This window comes from Simochromis diagramma, unplaced genomic scaffold (assembly GCF_900408965.1).
Source record: "Simochromis diagramma unplaced genomic scaffold, fSimDia1.1 OVJJ01000386.1, whole genome shotgun sequence".
NCBI lineage: Eukaryota > Metazoa > Chordata > Actinopteri > Cichliformes > Cichlidae > Simochromis > Simochromis diagramma.
The window spans coordinates 416453-440478 of NW_024387210.1; the positions used below are offsets into that span (position 1 = coordinate 416453).

The following is a 24026-nucleotide window of genomic DNA, read 5'->3' on the forward strand; positions in this document are numbered from 1 at the left end:
ATTCAGATACAGCCACTTAAATACAGCTAACACTCTGTGGCAGCAGAAGTACAAAATAGCCAACACTGAACCTCCAAAAGCTGCTGTTCCTCTAAAATCCACCGCAGGCTCGAGCAGTGAGTCCGTCCCCAGAGACTCACAAAATAATCCTGTTTATGGTCTGCTACATAACAACTGTACATGGGGAACTTGACCCCTCTTTTTAAAAGTTTGCTTTATGACTGACAGGTGGATGGTGACACAGGCGGCTGGAGCTGCTAGCTGTCTTCTAGGCTTCGCCTGAGCTTATTGGAGTCCCTGAGCTGAACTCAGGACTGTGTTTGTGTTGTTGAAGCCTTTTTAATGCAATAATCTGACCAATAATGTTGTTGCTATGAGATTAACTGCTGTCCTTAATGTCTGAGCTCCAGTTTTGGTGAGTGAAACTCTGGAATCTTATTTGTAGGTTAACACTACGGTAATTTGCAGGTATCTGTGTCTGTTTGATGCTTCTATACAGTCTATGACTGTTCTCTCTGTGAATTTAATCAGGATACTTTATTAATCCCTAAGGAAAGTATGTAAAATCTGGGAATCAAACCCGGGACACGGCAGTGAGAGCACCAAATCCTAACCACCAGATCACAAGGGACCTCTGACAGGCTTGACTTCTTAACTTACAATGTTTTTCACTGATGGGCAGATGGTAACCTGACATATGTTAAAATGTTTGACAATAAACTAGTAGTCTTAAAAAGCACCTACTTTTTCTAACAGCTTCAGAGTGTAGCTTGATTTAGTGTTTTTACATAGAATTCAAACCCAGAACGTGAGTTCAAAGGTTTATTGAAACAAACTAAGTTTACTTTGAGCTTGATAAACTGCAGGAACCATGGAGAGAGAAAGACAAAAGGATAGAAACCGTGAAGAAAAGTGGAAACCTTATTTCCTTTGTTTCATTGAGGGTACTAGAGCAAGAATCACACAGGATAAAACCCTACCTTCATGTTCAGTGCACTGTTTGCGCTAACACACCCCAGTTTTAATTTTTATTTGCTACTTTTATTTGCTTTTAAATATTTAAATCCTAAATCACCCAGTGATCTTAAATAAATCCTTAAGATTTGAATCTTCATAAATATTAATGAGTCCATAGTTGCTGCTAATCCAACAGCATTTTCTTCTTTTTCTTTGACTTGTCTATAAATGGACTATTGTTGACGCCTCAGTCCATTAAGAGACCAAGCAGCTGAGCCCTGGAGGTCAGTGCAGGTTAAAGGTCACGGCGTGTGTGTCTGTATACTATAAATCAAACTGCAGACACACAGTCACACTGAAACTGATTAGTTTTAATGTTCCTCGTGGACAAGAGTTATTTTTAAAACATGAAAATCACCAATCAAGTTTGGAATATTTACTGGACCTTCAGTCCTTAGACCTATATCAGTAAGTTCATTAACCACAACCTGTACATGGTAAATGTCACAAAAAACAGACAGGACTGAAAAATGAAAATCTTTTCTTTAATTATTCAGTCAACAAACATGGTTGTCAGAAACTATTTGGACTGACTTGTTACAAGGTCACTAATGTGTGTCCACTTTTTTTAAAATAGAAATTAGTGAAAACTTTTAATGAGAAAAACTCAAATAAATATATATATATTTTTTTTGCCTGTCCCGTTTGGCTCTTTTGCCATCAGAATTGTTGTCTAAAGGCAAAGAAAGATGCCCAACGGATTTACTTTACCAAATTGACCATCCCAGCCTTGCCGTAATGGTCCATTTGATTCACCTTTTATTGTTTATTTTATTTTCACTTACTGAATACGGGACAGACTTGACTGGGGGAAAGAAGGGGAGAAAGAAAGAGGGAAAGAGAAACACCTGAGAAGAGGGACGGGGGAGAAGGGCAAAAAACAAAAACCAACAGAATGAGCAGAAAAAAAAATGCATATATCAATCACCTGGATCACCTGCTGAGAAAGAAAAAAGAAAACAAGCAGAAGAGAACAAGAGTAATAGAATAAACAACATCACAATGATATATGGGAATATGACAGTAAATACTAAATATTAAACATTATTGTGCAGCACAGAAGATCAACAGAACACAGTGTGCTTTGAGGTAAGAGCCAAAAAGAGTGTAGTTTGTGTGTGTGAGCACCCGTGTGTACACCTGTGAGCATGGACGCGCTTGTTTTTTTTTTTAAAAGGTTCCTTCATGTAATGATCTGCTAGAGGGTGTGGGGGGGTCACAGCCCCGTCCTCCAGGACATGAAGCAGGTATGGAGGAGATCAAAACTCCAGACATCCAGAGGCCCCCAGAACACAAGAGACCAAGGAAGACCAACCGAGGGGCAGCCGCGCCACTGTCCCAGAAAGAGCTGAGGAGAGTCCCAGATGAGGGGTCACTGAGCAGCCGCGGAGCAGAAGCCAGGGGGAGTTGCAGTGACGCGCCCGTGAGCTCCGCCGGCAGCCAGCTGTGCCTGAGTGACCGAGCCCCAGGCCGAGAGGCTGGGGGCACCCCACCTCCGAAGTGGCCCGAGCGAGCCCCAGGCTCCAGGCCCCGATAAGCGGCCGCCAAGGAGTGAGCCGGTGTGTACCTGGACGCCCATCCCCAGACACAAAGAACCACCAACGCACCGATGTCTGAGGGAGTCCGCCACTGGCAGGGGAAGTGGTGGTGGGGGGAGATAGGCCTCCAAACCTTGGAGGGCCTGAGATGTCCCCAGAGAGGTGACGTCTGACACCCAACCTGATATATAGACACAGACATACAGGCACACACAGATACAAACATCCATTCCCACCCTCATGCTCTCATATGCACTTACTCCACACTCAACCAACGTGGAGACAGACATAAAGAGATGCTGTACACACGATCACACTCCCCAAGCGTACTCTACGAACCGGGTCTAGGTACCCTTGCAAATAAATACATTTTAAAAAAGATATAAAAAATTAGAACAACAATGGAAAATAATGAAATACAGCAAAGAAAAATTTCAACAGTAAGTCCTTAAAATATGAAATAAAAAGAACAACATTAAATTTGATAAAGATATGAGCTCTCTGTAATTATTTTAATCTGTGATTCCTTCAAAATAAATGCAGCAAACTTTGATATTATTCATACAAAGCATGTGTAAAACGTGTTGACTGTAAACCTGTCCTCATCTTGTTGGTCATGTTTCTAAAAACCTTCATGTGATCTGATTTAAACAGACACTTCAGCTAACTGCTTACAGTGACAACACATGGCTGCTGCCCCTGTGAATAAGACCCAGTCTGATCTAATCTAATCTAAAAATGATTAAATAAAGTCTGATGAGACACACATGATGTTTGCTGCCATCACAACAAGCTTAGAGTCCAGATTGTTACTAAACTTTAATTATAAATTGTCAGAGAATGACAAAGAAAAGGAAAGGTAACAAAACTAAAATAAATATACCTTCCAAGAAAATGTAAAATGAGTTGCATGTGTAAAACAAAAAAGACACATGACAGTAATTAAGAGTCAATAAAACACAAATAGCTGGTAAACTGCAGTGTTCAGGTGATTTTCATCATGTTTGAGTGAAACAGTGAAGATACAATCAAAGAATTAATCTACATCTGCTTGAAATCTGGGTATCATTGTCATCAATGCAAAATAATAACAACTTCAATGTGCACAAAATCTAAAGAAATTAATACAGCGTATTTCAAAGAATAGTAGTCACATCAGAATATAAAAATGATTCATAATTGAAAAAAACAAGCAGAGCTGATTATGTGATTTAAATGCAGCTAACTCAGATTTTTTTTAAGATAACTACTCTGCCAAGCAGCTGTTTCATTTAATAAAATCAGCTAACTAGCAATATTGTTTTATTGAAGAGTATATTTGCTTCTAAAAACAAGCAGTAATGCAGCAAAGCTATTAGCTAGTATTTCTTTTACTTTTAGCTTCTTAGTTTCTATTAATTTACCATGGACATTAATATTCTGTTTATGTGGTGATGCAAATGTTAACAATTCTAAATTTTGGTATTATCTAATGATAAAAAAAAAGTACAAAAAAAGAGAAAAGAAACACATAGTGTCACTATAGCAAGGGCAAGCTCAATGCTTTTTGCTTTTAAATATCAATTAAACATAACATTAATGTTTAGTTTAAATATTTTTTATAAGTCCATGTTTGTTCAACAAAGCAGCTCACCATATTAAAAAAACCAAACCAAAACAAAAAAACAAAAAAACAAATCTGCCTTTATGATCTTTCATGTATGGCACAAAAATCCAGTACTTCATATTAGCAGCGAGCGAAAATTGGAGAACACCACAAACTTAAACAGAAAGTTTATCAGGAGAAAACAAAGAAAAACAACACAAGTGAAACTTGCCAGGGTACTTGTCTTCAGAGGCTTGATATCAAAGGCTGCTTAGCATTTTGATTTATTAATGATGGGATTAGTCAGATTTCTCTCATCAAATGTCCAAAAACACAAACAGAGTTAAATATGCACAAACACCTTCTTCTTTCTCTTTTATCTTGCCAATCAATCAGACGTCAGTAGGAAATGTACATCTGACATCCTGTCAGTCAGAACAGTTAAAGTGTTTTTCTGTTGACTACTAATCCTACATTTACATATGAACTCGATCAAAACAGGTCAACAGAAAAAGTTTCATAAAACTTTTTCTTTGTTGCTGTGAACAAAAATGTTAATTTAAATTCTTTGATCTATAAATGTTAAACAAAGATGGCAAACGAAAAAAGAAAAAAGGAAAACACAAATTCTGCAAAATCTGTCAAATACCCAAAAAGTTGAAAACAAAGTTTTTCTTTTTGAGAAAAAAAGGCACCATTGACTAACAAAGCTAAACTGTAAATCTTGTTTTTAAAGATTTTTCTCTACATTTGAATATTTCCTATCAAACCTTAGAAACAAATAAACAAACGATGATAGCAACACAAGAATAAATGTGTATAGAATTCGCTAACATTGAGACTGTGCTTTTTAGGGTAACCAATGATACTGAATTGATACTACTGGTGTTCTGTTATTGTGCTACTTGACTGAAGTACAGCCTTTGGTACAATAGACCATAAAATCTCGATGAAGATGTTACAGTACTGGTTTTCTATATCTGGGATGGCTTACCAGTTAGAATGTTTTGCTTCTATTAGTGATGTCTTTTTTTTTTTTTTATATATGTGGCCGCATTTTATAGAAAAATAACATTTCATGCCATTGCTATGCTGATGACACATGGCTCTATTTCACAATCCACACATTCAACAAACCTCTCCAACCTTGCAAACTGTCTACTGATATTAATGAATGGATGTGTGTTATTTCTTTAAAATTAAACTCATATAAAACACAAGTTCTGTGCAGTAGTTCAGAAATGCATCAAGCCTCTGTTGAACCTGTTTGGTCATTCAAAATATGCTTGTAAAATCTTGAGGGCACAATCAACACACAGGTGAGGGTACATGTTTTCATTCATTCATTTACAGCAGGGGTGGGCAACTCCAGGCCTTAAGTGCTGGTGTACTGTTTTAGGTTTTAGATATCACCCTGGGTCAACACAGCTAAATCAAATGATTAGGTCATTACCAGGCCTCTGGAGAACTTCAAGACATGTTGAGGAGGTAATTTAGCCATTTAAATCAGCTGTGTTAGATCAAGGACACATCTAAAACCTGCAGGACACCAGCCCTTGCAGCCTAGCCCCAGATTACATGTATATACTCAAACTGCGGTTCCCATACCAAGCCTCAGACTCTCGGGCAGATCGTCAGCCACCTGTTAACTGTCCCGTGTTCAGGCTCAAAGATAACAGGTGATTAGTGTTTACTATCAGAGCTCCTGGAATGTGAAATTAAACTGCAAGCTCACCTCATTAGTGCCTTCCTTTAAATGATCGGTAAAGACTCATTTGTATCAGGGCTTTTTCATAAATGTCATTATAAATGCATTTCTTTGCATTCCACCAATCCACTAATAGAAATAATGAGAACAACATATATCCTCTTTAACATTATTCACTGTTTTAACTTTTCTTCTCAAAGACTTTTCTCATGGTCTGGGGTGAAACACTTTAATATAAGCTGCAAATAACTGAAGGATAAGCTTGTGTTTCTTCCAAGAGCGTGTGTTAACTTATTACTGGCTAACTTCATTATGTTGTATGAAAATAGTCCCACTAAGGATGCTACTGTTAGTGTTTATTGGATTTGTTGAGCCTGAAGAGTCATCAGACCATTTCTTTATTTATCATTGTACTTAGTGAAAAATCAAGTCGTCCTTTTTTTTATTATAATCTTTTTATATATATAATTATTATTAAGTATGTTTGAACATTCCATAAAATGATTTAACAGAGGACAGTGGTGTTTCTGGATTTTTGCAGATTGGTGAATCTTTGTCCAACTTTACAGACTTATCACCTAATTAGCTGCGAAATGTTTTTTCAACCACTTAGTTTTCCAAACAGCAACACAAGTTTTTTTGAGACATGCTGATGCCATCAGCTAAATATTTTCATGAAATTGTAAAATGTCTTATTTTAAACATTTTATATGTTTTCTGTGTTGTGTGGATAAAATATTGGTTTAAGAAATTTGGAATTCATTGTTGTTATTTACATTTTATCCATCATGCCAGCAGCTTCTGAATAGGGTTTGTTTGCAGATGTAAGTTGTTGCTTACCTCCTCCTGTGAGCTCAGTGTTTAATAATGGAAGGAAATGAATGAATGCATCAGTAAATATATTTTTTAAATCTCTCTGGATGTAAATGCATTTAGTCGAATTAAAGCACAGGAAAGCTGGGGCGAAGAGTAACAAGAAAGATGAATTATTAATGATGGATACAAGTTGTTAGCATTAATTCTTTTCTACTTTTTTTTTTAACTGTTAAATGATAAAGGGGATATCAGGACATTCAGTGATGAACTGATAATTTGTTTTATTCACCAAATAAATCCAAAATGTATTTTAATTAACATGTAGTCAGTGTGTGTTTCACAGTGTTTAATCTGAAAGTTGCTTCGCAGGAAATCATCTGTAATTCAGCTACTTATGCATTTGAATGTTCTGAATTATGACACTGAAATCCTCGTTCATTTTTATTTCTTAATGTTAGTCATTTTAAATATTTTAAAAATCAAAGTATCTTTCAAAAATGTATTATTAATTTGAGCCCATTTTTATACACTTGAGTTTGTTTTTGTTCTTTCTTGTTTGTTTTCCATGATCTTTAACTTTTGTTTTTTAATCTGTTACATGTTCAGCTTTTTCAAACATCTGTATAAATCTGAGTAACAAAGTATATGTTCAAGCCCACATAGATGCAATTATCAAACATCAAGTCAGTGGTAGGAAATAAAAATCAGGTGCTCATGAGGAAGGAAGAGGTGATGGATTGGTAAATGTGGGAGATTAATGATCATGCAACCTTAAAAGGAGAAGGGAAATTTCTTTGGACTCAAAAAAACAGGAAAAAACAAACAACCCCTGCCTCCACAATTCAGCTTCTTTCAACAAATTACAAAAACTACGCTGTAAAAATAACTTGAAATATTTTATATCAGCACAATGTTTCAAAAAAAGTGAAAATCAAACTGGATTGTAACACCTCAGAAAAAGCACAATTTTTGTCTTGAAACTGTAGGATATGCACCACAAAAATCACCAGAAGTTCAAATCCATTCTCTTGCTCTTATACAATTCAGGGTGGGTCACGGGTGATACCCACTTGACTCAGCTTGACTCCACTCAATTTTTTGAATTTTTGGTTTGGTGGTACCTGCTCAGTCGGGGTCGGTGTGGTGTCAACAGACTGCATGCAAATAATTGGCCAGCGAGTAATGACTCCATGGTCCATCTATGAGGTGCAGATGATTACCATCAGTTTAGCAGCAGGTATACCATCACTGAGATGTCCTCTTGTTCTTCAGTTGCGTCGCATAAAAATGATGTCACAGGACTTTTGGCCTGCGTTGCTTCAATGATCCAACCCACATTGATGTGGCACTCAAACGAAATTGAAAACTACTGAAACTGAGTCGAGTTGAGTCGAGTAGGTGGCAACGGAAAAGCAGCAATAGCGTGAGAGCCAGGGTACACCCTGGACAGGCCTCAAATCTGTTGGAGTGCTAAAACAAAAATTAATTTAAAATTATTTTCTAAGAAAATAAAAAACAAAAACAACCAAAATCTGCCCACAATAAAAACATAAAAACCCACATGTTCTAGTATTTTTTTTTTTTAATTAATTATACTTTTAATTTTTCATATTGTTACAGTGCTGTGACAAGTTGTGAGGTGTCAGTGAGGTAGGGGATGAGGGGAAGATCATCAGTCAGAGGTAAATACAGTTAAATCAGGTCCATCCAGTAGCCCCCCTCTCTCAGCTGTTGGCTTGTTTGTGTATCAGAGGACTAACAAAGTTTCAGAGGTCGAGTTTTATCCAGTTAGAGTCAGAATACAGAAACACGCTGTGTCTCTCAGTGCAGGTTGGCCTGGAGCTTTATTAATAAAGCTTCATTCAAAATTCATGAGGAGTTTCATGGGACTCGTTAGTCTGCTGCTAACAGATGCTAATGAATGCTAACAGAAGACTGCAGGGACGGTTTATATTTACATTGGCAAGAAATCAGATTTACATAAGATCTTAACAGCCGATCTGAGTGAAAGTTTGACATACACATCTTTATTTAAACCAGAAAGACTCTCCAAACTGAACTGCAAACATTTAATGGCACTGTATTAATATCACTTTAAAGTCCAGTTTGTGTCTTCAGAGAGACATCTGGGTTTGTTCTCCACTCCACAGATCTTGACGCGCTGCTTATGAGATTTCAGTCACCAGAATTTAGCAGAGGGCAGCAGGGAGGGTTTGACCTTGCGCCCAGGGTTATAGATGTCTCTCACCTCCGTTTCCAGACGAATGCCAGGAACCTTAAAGATGGACACAGCTGACAAAGAAAGAAAGAGAAAAAAAATGAATTTAAGCCTTAAACAGCTTTTTGTTAAAAAAGGATTTATGATCATACATCTATAATGTATCTATGTTGGAAATTCAAGTAAGTGCTGCTAGGTGAGTGCTGAATTAACAGAAAATATGTTCTTTAAAGTTTAGCTGCAATATGGTAACATTTAAGTGAGTTCTTACTGTCTCTGAGGTGCATGATGGGAGGAGGCAGTGTGTTGAAGTACAGGTGCTGCATGGCGTCCGGAGCCGAGATCCTGTCTGTAGGGACCACCTTTAGCATCTCCTGGGCCAGGTCCTCGGTCTTATATGGCAGCTGCTCCAACCTGATCCAGATCAACATAGGCAGATGGAGGACTACAGAGTCAAGTGATCTAACCTGGTCTACATGTGGACTGTTGGACTGTCTACAGTTAGCACAGATGAAGGACTGTCATGTGACTAATGTTTGCATTTCAAAGTGTGTTAGCAGGTTAGCATGTGTGTGCCCATATAAAAGTTACCTTTTCCAAACGGTCCTAAGCTGCTTTGGTTCTGAGTAAAGAAACCGCTCTATGGAAGAAAAAAAAACCCACTCAATTAGCAAATGTTAACATGGATCTAAAAATGTTCCCATGCTTTGCACTTCAGCTGGTTTTTAGCCTACATTTATTATTTTTGGGGGAATGAAACAGCTTCAGTCTGTCATTGATGCCCTAATATATGTCAGCAGATCACTGAAACCTCTCAGGCAGCTTTTTAAACTGTCTTCTTTCCAGGTTTCTGAAGGATTTGTGGAAGTTTGTTCTGGGATGACATGAGAACTAAATGGTGTCAGACTGAATCTAAAAGTGTGTGTTATCACTGTGAACAGCTCAGGTCTCATCACTCTAAAGGTGGTGTGTGAATTCTTGGGGGAACCTGATCTTTAATGTTACAGCTCTGTGTGGGTTGGCCTGAAGTTACAGTTTACTGTAAAAGATGACTTTATCCAGTGATTCATGAGCAGCTCAACCACTGATCTCACTCTGTGGTTAATTTCTTCTCGTCTTTGTTCTCTCTTCTCACACCCACATGATGTATCAGAGACCCTGTCAGACTTGCAGAGCAGAGTTCGCCTCAAAGTCTGAGAAATCATCTCATTTTAATCCGAGTAAAACTATTAAAACAGGAAACGTGGAGACATGTTGCCTCCCGATGGAAACTTTGAGTCACTGCACACAAGTAATGACCCTTAATGAACCCCAGGCATCACAGAACAACTGTGAATGTTTACAAGACAAATTCATGCCACCTCCACAAAAACATCATTGATTTAATCAGCCTGTTATATAAGACTAAAAAAATTGTATTTAAATTTTAAAACCGGTCAGAGCGGGCACGCTCCGTTTTGTGTAACTATTTTTAAATCCCGGTAGCACTGCAACCACGTGAGCTAGCGCAATAATCTTTTTTGCATATGAAACCGGAGGAGTTGTACTTACATCTTATGCCATCAGCTTGTCCTCGGTCACGGTTTCCTTCCACATAAAGCTTTGCAAAAACTGCATAAAAAGCACTTGCAGCAACAAAAACATAATATTCCAGAAACACGCTTAGCCGATCCGATCAGCTGTTTGTAACACTTCCTATGTCCATCAGCGCGAACTATCGCATGTCCGCCATGACCTGCCCAAAACCGGAAGTGACGTCATTTTCGCGGAAATGTAGTTTTTTTACCATCAAGGCCTCATGAGCCTATACTGGTGTTTTTAAAAGCTATGTTTGACTTTATGAATTTCTGTGTCGTTTCTGGGATGCTTAGGACTCATATTGCACTGCTGGAAATAGTTTATTTTGATGCATATGCTGTTTTTTTTTGCAAATTTGCACTATAATATTTATTTTCATTTTTCCTGCAGTATATAAAAATTGGTGTATTTCAAAAATAAAACTATGAAGACACTCAAAATAAATTTCCTGTGGTGGGAAACTATTTTGTGCAACTTTTTTGTATTTACAGTTTTGAGGGATAAGCCTCTTAAATTTCTCTAACTAGAAATATATGTTAACAAAACAAAAATGATTTTCAATTTTTTTGTAGTTTATTGCACCTTTTTGCAATTTATGTAATTACTATGCACTGAATGCATGCATATTATTAAAATTTAGGCTGTAATGGTTGTATTGATGTATAGCAACTTGAAATGCTCCTGAAAAATGGCTCCACAGCATGTAAAAATATAATATAAGCTCTGGTGGAATTGGTTCTATGGTAGGTCTTAAAGGGTTAAAACTGTGAAATAACAGCAAAAACAAAAACACTAAATAGAGAGTTGCATGTGTCAGAGGTGTTATCTAAACGTACCTGGTCTGTAATTGGGTAGAAGGCTGACACCAGGCCAGCTGTCCTCAGAGGAGAGGCCCAGGACCTGCAGGGTTACATCATCTTAATAGTATTAGTACTTAATGTGAGTATTATTACAGTGTAATATCACACAGTAGTACTATTTCGTGGATCAGTGATATAAACAGTGTTACTGACCTCCCAGATCTTCTGCAGCTGCTCAAACTCATCAGAGACTCCTGGGAATGCTGGCGCCCCCTGCAGCATCTCTATGAAAATGCACCCAGCCCCCCTAATTCAGAAAAAGCAAACTTTATTCACACAGTCACAGCCGGCAGCTGAATTTGAATAATCGGTACTGACCATATGTCTAGAGCTGTGGAGTAGTCTGTGGATCCCAGCAGGACATCAGGGGGGCGGTACCACAGCGTCACCACCTCCGAAGAGAAGGTCTGACTGGGAATGGATTTGGACCGAGCCAGACCTGCAACAGAACCAGAAAACATTTGAAAAAAACATTTTAACTTTGCATTTTTTTTTTACTTTAAACTATTTAAATTGTCTGCTTGAATATATATATATATATATATATATATATATATATATATATATATAGAGAGAGAGAGAGAGAGAGAGAGAGAGAGAGAGAGAGAGAGAGAGAGACGGCCGTAGTGATCGATGTAGCGGTTCCGAATGACAGCAATATCAGGAAGAAGGAACACGAGAAGCTGGAGAAATACCAAGGGCTCAGAGAAGAGCTCGAGAGGATGTGGAGGGTGAAGGTAACGGTGGTCCCCGTGGTAATCGGAGCACTAGGTGCGGTGACTCCCAAGCTAGGCGAGTGGCTCCAGCAGATCCCGGGAATAACATCAGAGATCTCTGTCCAGAAGAGCGCAGTCCTGGGAACAGCTAAGATACTGCGCAGGACCCTCAAGCTCCCAGGCCTCTGGTAGAGGACCCGAGCTTGAAGGATAAAACCGCCCGCAGGGGCGTGCTGGGTGTTAAAAGTTTATATATATATATATAGTTGAACCTCCCCCACCCTCGTTCAGATCTGGTGTTTGGAACTATCTTGGTTTTCATGTGAAGTATGACCCTGAAGGTAAGCGCGTCATGGACAAAAGTAAAACAGTATGTCGGATGTGCCACGCAATGCTCAATTGGTGGGAACTACTGCGTTAGTGCAGTTAGCTCATTAACGTGTTGACACCGTCCAGCCCCACGCACGGGGCGATCCGCGGTAACTCGTTAACGGAGATTTGCGGCGTTATGGCGTTAATGTCATTTTAACGAGATTAACGCTGACAGCATTAGTGGGAACACAACGAATATGACTGCACATTTACGCCGACATCATCCTAGTGCAAAGACAAGTGGAAGCAGACAAAAACAACAAGCACGCATGCTACAAACTTTACCCGAGTCATTTAGACAGCCGTTAGCACATGATTCTCCTTATGGGGACCTGATATGTTTAATATGCTGCTGAGAATATAGCCCCGAAGAAGCGTATAGTATAGCTTTTATTTTGGAAAGAGCCATTTCTCTGTAATAAACTCTCTTTTCCAAAGATGAGTGATTTCTTGATCAGATAGATTTATTATTTTATTACTTTGTTGTTTTAGCAACATTAAATTTAAAAACTGTACTTTTGTGTTAAGATATATATTTATAATTTTAATAAACGACAAATTAAAAAGGCATGAACATTTTTTGTATCGAAAGAATATCGAACCGTGACACCATGACACCAAAGTATCGAACCGAACCGTGAATTTTGTGTATCGTTGCACCCCCAATATATATATATATATATATATATATATCCTCCTTGAATCGCTACCTTATCGTGGTGGAGGGGTTTGTGTGTCCCAGGGATCCCAGGGGCTATGTTGTCTGGGGGCTTTTGCCCCCTGGTAGGGTCTCCCATGGCAAATTGGTCCTGGGTGAGGGACCAGACAAAGAGCGATTCAGAAGACCCTTATGAAAAGAATATAGAGGGAACAGTTTACCCTGCCCGGGATAGGGTTACCGGGGCCCCGCCCTGGAGCCAGGCCCGGGGAGGGTGCCCGAGGGCGAGCGTCTGGCGGCCGGGCCTTAGTCCATGGGGCCCGGCCGGGCACAGCTCGAAGAGGAGGCATGGGCCCATCCTCCCGCAGGCCCACCACCCGCAGGAGGCGCCATAGGGGTCGGGTGCATTGTGTGCTGGGTGGCGGCCAGGAGCAGAGGCCCTGGCGGACTGAACCCCGGCTGCCAAGACTGGCAATAGGGACATGGAATGTCACCTCTCTGATGGGGAAGGAGCCTGAGTTAGTGCATGAGGTTGAGAGGTACCGGCTAGATATAGTCGGGCTCACCTCTATGCATGGCTTGGGCTCTGGAACCAGTCTCCTGGAGAGGGGCTGGACTCTGTCTCAGTCTGGAGTTGCCCCTGGTGAGAGGCGGCGGGCTGGGGTGGGTATTCTAATATCCCCTCGGCTTGCTGCCGGTACGTTGGGGTTTTTCCCGGTGGACGAGAGGGTTTGTTCCCTGCGCCTTAGGGTCGGGGAACGGGTCCTGACTGTCATCTGCGCTTATGCGCCGAGTGGCAGTTCGGAGTACCCAGCCTTCTTAGAATCCCTGGGGGGGTGCTGGAAGGTGCTCCACCTGGAGACTCTGTTGTCCTGCTTGCTGGGAGACTTCAATGCTCACGTGGGTAACGACAGCGAGACCTGGAGGGGCGTGATTGGGAGGAACGGCCTCCCTGATCTGAACCCGAGCGGTGCTTTGTTATTGGACTTCTGTGCTAATCACAGTTTGGCCATAACGAACACCCTGTTCGAACATAAGAGTGTCCATAAGTGCACGTGGCACCAGGACGCTCTAGGCCGTAGGTCGATGATCGATTTTGTAATTGTATCACCAGACCTGCGACCATATGTTCTGGACACTCGGGTAAAGAGAGGGGCTGAGCTGTCAACTGATCACCACCTGGTGGTGAGTTGGATCAGGTGGCGGGGGAGGACACTGGACAGACCTGGTGCACCTAAACGCGTAGTGAGGGTGTGCTGGGAACGTCTAGCAGAGGCCCCAGTCCGCGAGATCTTCAACGCACACCTCTGGCAGAGCTTCAACAGCATTCCGAGGGAGACTGGGGACATTGAGTCTGAATGAATCATGTTCAGCGTCTCCATTGCCGAAGCTGCTGCATTGAGCTGCAGCCGCAAGGTGGTTGGTGCCTGCCATGCGTGGTGGTAATCCCCGAACCAAATGGTGGACACCAGAGGTGAAGGGAGCCACCAGGCTGAAGAAGGAGTCCTGTCGGGCTTGGTTAGCCTGTGGGAACTCCGGAGGCAGCCAACAGGTATCGACAGGCCAAGCGGAATGCGGCTCGGGCAGTGGCTGAAGCAAAAACTCGGGTGTGGGAGGAGTTCGGAGAGGCCATGGAAAAAGACTTTCGGACTGCCTCGAAGAGATTCTGGCAAACCGTCAGGCGTCTCAGGAGGGGAAAGCGGTGCTCTACCTGCACTGTGTATAGTGCTGGCGGAGCGCTGCTGACGTCGACTGAGAAAATTGTCAGGCGGTGGAAGGAATACTTCGAGGACCTCCTTAATCCCACTGACACGTCTTCTGAGGAGGAAGCAGAGTCTGGGGATGAGGGGAATGACCCGCCAATTTCCGGGGGCGAGGTCACTGAGGCAGTTAAACAACTCCTTGGTGGCAGAGCCCCTGGTGTTGATGAGGTCCGCCCCGAGTTCCTGAAGGCTCTGGACGTTGTAGGGCTGTCCTGGTTGACACGCCTCTGCAATGTTGCGTGGAGATCAGGGGCAGTACCTGTGGACTGGCAGACCGGGGTGGTGGTCCCCATCTTTAAGAAGGGGGACCGGAGGGTGTTTTCCAACTACAGGGGGATCACACTCCTCAGCCTCCCTGGGAAAGTCTATGCCAGGGTGCTGGAAAGGAGAGTTCGTCCGCTAGTCGAACCTCGGATACAGGAGGAACAATGCGGTTTTCGTCCTGGTCGCGGAACACTGGACCAGCTCTTTATCCTCTCGAGGATACTTGAGGGTGCATGGGAGTTTGCCCAACCAGTCTACATGTGTTTTGTGGACTTGGAGAAGGCATTCGACCGTGTCCCTCGGGGTGTCCTGTGGGAGGTGTTGTGGGAGTATGGGGTGTCTGGCCCATTGCTACGGGCCATTCGATCCCTATACAACCGTTGCAAGAGCTTGGTTCGCATCGCCGGCAATAAGTCGGACTCGTTCCCGGTGGGTGATGGGCTCCGCCAGGGCTGCCCTTTGTCTCCGGTTCTGTTCATAATTTTTATGGACAGGATTTCTAGGCACAGCCAAGTGGCGGAGGGCTTTCGCTTTGGTGGCCTCAGAATCTCATCTCTGATTTTTGCGGATTATGTGGTTCTGTTGGCTTCATCGGGTGAGGGCGTCCAGCTCGCACTGGAACGGTTCGCAGCCGAGTGTGAAGCAGCAGGAATGAGGATCAGCACCTCCAAATCTGAGGCTATGGTTCTCAGCCGGAAAAGGGTGGAGTGCCCACTCCGGGTCGGGGATGAGTTCCTGCCCCAAGTGGAGGAGTTCAAGTATCTCGGGGTCTTGTTCGCGAGTGATGGGAGAAGGGAGCCGGAGATCGACAGACGGATTGGGGCTGCAGCTGCAGTAATGCAGACGCTGCACCGGTCCGTCGTGGTGAAGAGGGAGCTGAGTGTAAAAGCGAAGCTCTCAATTTACCGGTCGATCTACGTCCCTACCCTCACCTATGGCCACGAGCTGTGGGTAGTGACCGAAAGAACGAGATCGCGGATACAAGCGGCAGAAATGAGCTTCCTCCGAAGGGTGGCTGGCCTCTCCCTTAGAGATAGGGTGAGAAGTTCGGCCATCCGGGAGGGGCTCAGAGTAGAGCAGCTGCTGCTCCACATCGAAAGGAGCCAGCTGAGGTGGTTCGGGCATCTGACAAGGATGCCCCCTGGGCGCCTCCTGGGTGAGGTGTTCCAGGAGGCCCCGGGGCAGACCCAGGACACGCTGGAGAGATTATATCTCTCAGCTGGCCTGGGAACGCCTTGGTATTCCCCCGGATAAGCTGGAGGAGGTGGCTGGGGAGAGGGAGGTCTGGGCCTCTTTGCTTAGGCTGCTGCCCCCGCGACCCGGCCTCGGATAAAGCCGATGAAGATGGATGGATGGATGGATATATATATATATATATATATATATTAGGGGTGCAACGATACACAAAATTCACGGTTCGGTTCGATACTTTGGTGTCACGGTTCGATATTTTTTCGATACAAAAAAAATGTTCATGCATTTTTAATTTGTCATTTATTAAAATTATAAATATATATTTATATATAACTGTAAAAGTACAGTTTTTAAATTTAACCCTAACCCTTGTGCGTGTTTTTTATTTTGACAGCGAATGCGCACCTGCGGACCACTTATGTGCAGCCCTGGTTATTTAGCTCGTCATATTGCAACCACAGAAATTCTTTTGTCCATGAAACCATAAAGCTGCACTTTCTTTTTGCCTTATAGTCTCATTTGTCATAACTTCTCCGTTTTGTGGTAAGCTTTTCTTTGGCTGTCACTTCTTCACCCTGACCTGTCTTATTTGGCTCAGCAGAACTAAAATATAAATCCTGCTGCTTTTACACACGCACTCACATAAGCTCAGCGATTCTCTGCGCGATCAACCTCTCACATGTTTAAGCTTGCTGCGGGAGATTTCACTTGTCATGTTTGCATAGTAAGCTAACGATTGATAAGACGATGTCAGAGGAATTGGTGCACAAATTATCATCACTCACAGATCAGTGCTGTCGCTCTCTATACACAGTTCGCACGATTGCAAAGTGAAAGCAAAAAAACAAGCGCAAATTCAAACGCGATTTCAATATGTCACATATTGACAGTGGCTCACCGATGCCAATGACATAATTACCAAGTTACATTTCTGAAAGAATGCAAAAGCATTGACATATATTTTTCCTTCCTACAATAGCCCGACGGGCAGGGAAGAGATAGATTTTGGTAGCCCGACTGAAAAAAATCGCTAGCCCCGGGACGTCGGGCTAGCGATATTGCGAGCCCTGTATCTGATTGAGGAATCACTCATCTTTGGAAAAGAGAGTTTATTACAGAGAAATGTCTCTTTCCAAACTAAAAGCTATACTATCCGCTTCTTCTGGGCTATATTCTCAGCAGCATATTAAACAGCTGTCTAAATGACTCGGCTAAAGTTAGTAGCATGCTTGCTTGTTTTTGTCTGCTTCCACTTGTCTTTGCACTAGGATGATGTCGGCGTAAATGTGCAGTCATATTCGTTGTGTTCCCACTAGTGCTTTCAGGTTAATCTCGTTGAAATGACCTTAACGCCACAACACGGCAAATCTCCGTTAACGAGCTACCGCCGATCGCTCCGTGCATGGGGCTAGACAGCCAACACGTTAACGAGCTAACTGCGCTAACACACTAGTTCCCACCCATGTAATTGAGCATTGCATGGCACATCCAACATACTGTTTTACTTTAGTCCATGACTCGCTTACCTTCAGGGTCATTTGTCACATGAAAACCAAAATAATTCCAAACACCAGATCTGAATGAGGGTGGGGGAGGTCCATGTTGCAAGGAGAGCTTAACTTCTGTCTCGCTAGCTTGCCCTGCTCTCTTCCTTCTGACGATGCTGTCTGTGTTGAGCGCTCAGTGGATCTGCGCTCGACAGTGCAGCCTAGGCGGAGTAGTCGAACGCAGATTCACTGAGCGTTCAACACAGACAGCATCGTCAGAAGGAAAGTTGATAAAATAAATTACAAATTTTGTATTGTTCGATACATATGCGTACCGAACCGAAAGCACTGTATCGAACGGTTCAATATCGATACGAATATCGTTGCACCCCTAATATATATATATATATGTGTGTGTTGTTTCCAACTAGGTTATTTTACAAATCTGTTGTTCCTACAGGTCCTTGCTGACTAAATCTTTGCCTATTTCCACTTCTGCCCTGCAGCGTTGAGCCGGTTCTCACCGAAGTCGGCCAGTTTGAGTTCTCCGAGGTAGCTGATGAGCAGGTTTTGGGGCTTAAGGTCTCGGTGGAGGATCCTGCGGCTGTGGATGTAGCAGAGACCTCGCAGCAGCTGGAACATGAAGATCTGAAACACACGGTGTTGAGCCATGTTAAACATTTCATGGCGTGCTGCTCACAGCTGGAATGACACAGTACCGCCCCCGGCTGTCTGCTGCTGAGCGCAGTGACGTACCCGCACGTTGTGATAGCGTAGACCTCCAGGGTGCTGGATCATGTACTGGGCCAGATCTGTCTGCTGCAGAGACAATCTCTGGTGTTAAACTTCATTTTGATGGTGAGAAAGACCACAGAAAATTTGAAACTTTTCTTTTATTCAGATACTCATGTTCATCATGTTAATATCATAAAAGGTTTGTTGTAAGACTGTTGTAAGAAATTTTACATAAAACATAATTTATGTTCAAACCTTATACCATAAATGTTCTACACAAATCAGAGATGGTGATCTGAGATGGAATGACCCCCATATTAACAAATAAATAGATCAGAATGAAAACAAAAAAACAAACAATATATACATTAAAATAAAATTGTAAAAATTTATAAACATTTAAAAGAAAAAAATATAAAATGTGTGAATGCTAAAAATTGTAGCCTTAAGATTTTGTTCTGACTTTGGTTGAAGTTTTTGTGTGTGCGTGCGTGTGTGTGTGTGTGTATGTGTGTGTTGGTGAGTGCTCTGTAGCACCTCCTTCAGGTCACACTCAGCACTGAACAGCAGATTTCTCACCAGGTACTCAAAGACGAAGGTGAGTGTCTCTCTGGTGTGGATGATGTCGTGCAGTAGGACAATGTTGGCATGTTTCAGACGTTTGAGCAAAGAGGCTGTACACACACACACACACACACACACACACACACACACACACACACACACACATGTTTATGCACATGTTGCTGAAACTATTAAAAACTTAACCAGTGATCTAATTGGTCACCTTCTCTAATGGCATTGAACGGGACACCTTCCTCCGTCTTCATACGAATCACCTTCAGAGCAACCAGCTGCCCGTTTATCCTTCACAGAAGAAGAAATGTTTACAGTAAACACTTTATCACTGATCGATCACAACACAAGGAAGATTTTACGGGGCAGGGATAGTTCAGGTCATCCACTGAATGAGGTGCCCCTGAGCAAGGATCAATAAAGTATACATTTCTATTATAATGTCTAGTATGTATGAAAATTAATGTAAATATTACAAATTTTAAACTAATAACATGTCAGATAAACTACTGAAGTTAAAAATGAAACGTTCTTTTTAAAATGTGCAACATAACAGAAATGGACAATTAATATATATTAATGCATAATATATATAATAACAAATATGTATATACTTATAAACTCATTTGATTGAAAAAAAAATTGTAATTAATAAAATATTTGCGAATTTTTCCAAAATGTTAAGTATCTGTTAAAAAATAAACATTAACAATAATTTTAGTAATCCTAGCAAAACATATCTGACAATAAAAAAGTAAATGGACTGGTTCTTATATACAACTTTTCTACTCTCCTGGAGCACTCAAAGCGCTCTATAAAACATGCCGCATTCACCCCATACACACCCATTCACTATTATCTATAAATACGGTGAGTGCTTTCTAACTATCATTCATGCTCCAATGGATGCATTGGAGAACAACTCGGGGTTAGTATCTTGCCCAAGGATATTTGGCATGCAAACTGGGGGAGGCAGGGATCAAACCACCAACCTCCCAATCAGCAGCTGACCTGCTCTACCTCCTGAGCTACAGCCACCCCGCAATGGATTGATTCGTATATAGTGCTTTTCTACTCTCCCGGAGTACTCAAAGCGCTGTATACTAATCAACATTCACACTCATTCACACTCCGATGAATGCAATGGATCTTGCCCAAGTCCCAAAAAATTCTGTAAAAAACTTGTTAAAAACTAAACACAGGGAGATGTTTTCTTGTCTTTTGTACATTGTGACCAACATTCAGACTCAATGTGATCAAAACTTAAGCCACAATCTCATTGGCTGTTTGTGTTTGACTTGTATCGCGGTGAGCTCTGACCTGCTGATGCCTTTGTAGACCGAGGCAAAGGTTCCTTCACCCAGTTTCTCCAGACTCAGGTACGAGTGTGCTGCCCCAAACTCCAGACCTGCTTTCTGATCACAGCACACACACTAAATGTCACACAAGCATCACACCGCCTCACATGTTACCTCAAACATCATGTCATACGCGCCCTGACCCAGGTAAGAGGCTCCCGACTGCCCTCCCCTCTCAGTGGGTCGCTGTTGCTGCGCCCACGCTGGACTTTCAGCCGACGGGCCTGCAGAGTGTGGAACCAGTGAGACTGAGAGCCAGAGGTGGATGAGTCCGAATCCAGCTGAGACACACAGACGAGACCACATCAGGTACACATAAGGGATTGTTAATACTACCTTTAAAGCTCAAAAGATCATTTGAAACCTCAATACCAGCTTAAGAAAATCCTCAACCAATCAATACTACCTAAAATTGTCTTATCACCACCCGTGGTGACTCATATATACCACTTAACACTTCTACTGTGTCCTGGATTGCTGACTGTCTGTCAGAGAGGCCTCAGGTGGTCTGAGGTGGTGGTTGGTAATACTGGAGCTCTATTCCTGTTTACACCTCAGATTTCCTATACAACAGTGAAACCAGCAGAAGTTATCTGGGACGGCTGGGTGTTTTAAGGGTGGGCAGGAGTCGGACTACAAAGAGCTAGTGAGGAATTTTGTGGAGCGGTCGGGAAGAAATCACCTCCTTCTAAATGTCAGCAAGACAAACAAGACAGTGGTTGACTTCCAGAGGAGAAAAACTGCAACCAAAATCAATATCATGGGTGAGGAGGTGGAAACAGTAGACAGCTGCAGGTAGTTGGATGTTCACCTGAATGACAGACTAGACTGGAGGACTAACAGTGATGCCGTTTACAAGAAGGGGCTGAACAGGCTCTACCTTCTAAAGAAGCTCAGGTCCTTTAATGTGAGCAGCAAGATGTTGGCGATCTTCTACTAGTCTGTGAGAGTTAGTGCCATCCGTGTCAGAGAAACCTGCAGGATCAACAAACTGATCCTTAAGGCTGGAAGCACCATTGGTCAGAATTTGGAGACATTTGAGTCAATGAGGGTTAGAGGTCATTGAACAAGCTGCTCTCAATCATGGACAACCATCACACCTACTTCACACTTCAGTCAAACTTTTACTGTTGTAACTAACTTCATTTTTACGTTACTTTATTTTTCATCACTGTTGTAAGTTTATAAATTCCTGCACTCTCTCACAACATAAGATCGTCACCTGTGACCCTTTTATTTAGCTGTGTTATTTGTTGTGTACTGTAGACTGTAATATTGTTACCCTTTATCATTTTGCTGTAAAACAAAAAGTTCTCCTGTGGGATCAATACAGTTAAGAAAAAAAAATAAAGAATGGTAAATAAAAAATGCAATAAAACCAGTCTCGGTCGTTGTGTCCTTGGGCAAGACACTTCACCTACCGCCTACTGGTGATGGCCAGAAGGGCCGATGGCGCGATATGGCAGCCTCGCTTCTGTCAGTCTGCTCCAGGGCAGCTGTGGCTACAACTGTAGCTGCCTTCACCAGTGTGTGAATGTGAGAGTGAATGAATAGTGGAATTGTAAAGCACTTTGAGGGTCTCGAAAAGCACTATATAAATGCAATCCATTATTATCATTATTATGAAGTTACGTCCATTCAAAACATTAATTAAAAAAAAAATATATATATATATATATATATTATTTTTTTTAATTAATGTGTTGAATGGATGTAACGTCATATTTTAAATCGAGACAGCATACCCACTGTAAAAAGTTACAACATGCTATAACAGATTTTACATGTTAAATAGATCACAACAAAAGGATTACTCTGTAAAAAAATAAAAAAATAAAAATGATAAATAAAATGAAATAATTGCACTTTTTACAGCGGCTGATGTTTTACCTCAGCAGACGGAAGTGAAGCTGAACTTTTCCTGAAGTTCAACTCCTCCATCTTCACCTCTTCCTCCTCTTCTTCATCTCCATCATAACCTTTCTCCTCACCATTCTCCTCTTCCTCAGCACAGCAACAGCACCTTCTCACCCACTGCCCGGCGTCCCTCGCCCGCCGGGACAGCTCCTCCATCTTTTCACCTTCTTCTTCCTCTTTTCCGTCTCATATGACTCACATGGTTCAGGACGAGTAAACAAGGTCCCATGACCCTCACTCATCCTTCCTCCTCTTCCTCCCCCTCACTGTGCCCAGAAGGTAAAACAACAGGTCCATTGATGTGTGTTTGCTGCCCTCTGGTGGACACAAACCATCACTGGAGCTTTTCATATTAAAAAACAAACAAACAAACAAAAATATTCCAATCAACAACAAGTCAACAAATAAAGACAAATAAAGAATAAAAGAACTCAAAGAAAAATAAATTTGAAGCTTTTAACCATCAACAGAGATCCTCCTGTGTGCTCTAAATGTATCATACAGCAGGTCTGTACATCCAGCTGCTAATAAGAAATGCAATAAAAACAGAGAAAAATACAAAAACATCCGTTTCTGTTATATCCTGATAGAAGTGATGGATCTGTTTGACCACTGCAATCAATCTACTGAAGTCAAATTCTGTGTCATGGCTGGCAGTCAGTAAAACTGTACAATAAATTTTATCATAATTAGACTGTCATGTACTTAACCTCTGACAGCAGAATCCGGCCAAACAAATTAATTATAGGTATTAATTAGTTATTAATTATAACTGATTATCCAGTTAACTCAGTGACAGTCTCAGGTGATGATTTTAACACTCTGTAATACACCATAATACCTTAAGAAATGTGACTGAAGTTTAATGAGTACACCTCTGTCTCTCCTAGAACTCATCATTAAAGGTAATTTGTGGCCATCTGGGGGTGAGAATGTAAATTACAGGAGGTCAGGTTCATGTGGAGCCGGACTATTTTATTTAATTTTACTTTCAGTTTCTATTTTTTTTACATCTCACAGCACTGCATAGACACTTATATAAGCTCTATTAGGTTTACAGTATCTCATTCAGGTATATTTAGAACACAGAAACATTTAAATAACATCATAGGTAATAAAGCGTGAATGAAACAACTTTTGAAAACCTTCCAGCTGTTTGACAAGAGATCTGGGAATTTCCGAGATGCACATAAATGCAGCTGATCGTCTATTTAATGTGGGTACTTTAGTCTCTGAGGTTTGGTGTGGTGAGTAGAGCTGGGTATTGATCTTGATTTCTATAACTGATTCAATTCAGTTTAATTCAATGTCAACTCAGACAGTCAGAAATATTATAACTATGACCATTCATCAGTAGGGGAGACCGGGGATAGTTGTAACATTTTTGACATTTCTGTCTGTACATTGGAGCTCTTTTAAGGTAGTAGATTCAAAATGTAATGCAAAGTATTTACATGTCTCTGCTATTAAATAGTGCAGCTATTTTCTCTGCAGCACAATTACCCATTGCATGGTATGGCCTCAAACACAAAGAGTGAAATGTTACAATTAACCCCATAGTCTGGGTTAGTTGTAACATATCCTGGGGTGAAATGTAACACAATGAATTAAGGGTACTAACAAAACATTAACATGTAATCTTTGTTTATTCAACACATGAATGCAC

The 24026-nt window shown here is 41.6% G+C and overlaps 1 protein-coding gene across 1 annotated transcript; it reads right to left on the minus strand.

The window, feature by feature from the left end:
* Positions 1 to 8228: 8228 nt before the first annotated feature.
* On the minus strand, positions 8229 to 22653 carry cdk15 (cyclin-dependent kinase 15). The gene is made up of 13 exons (XM_040051882.1): positions 22334 to 22653; positions 20587 to 20724; positions 20406 to 20500; positions 19297 to 19376; positions 19089 to 19183; positions 18531 to 18593; positions 18299 to 18422; positions 11639 to 11759; positions 11474 to 11567; positions 11297 to 11360; positions 9474 to 9522; positions 9154 to 9296; positions 8229 to 8956 (listed from the first exon to the last, which is right to left on the minus strand). The coding sequence occupies exons 1-13, from the start codon at positions 22514 to 22516 to the stop codon at positions 8844 to 8846; spliced, it is 1362 nt and encodes a 453-aa protein (XP_039907816.1). The 5' UTR covers positions 22517 to 22653; the 3' UTR covers positions 8229 to 8843.
* Positions 22654 to 24026: the final 1373 nt, after the last annotated feature.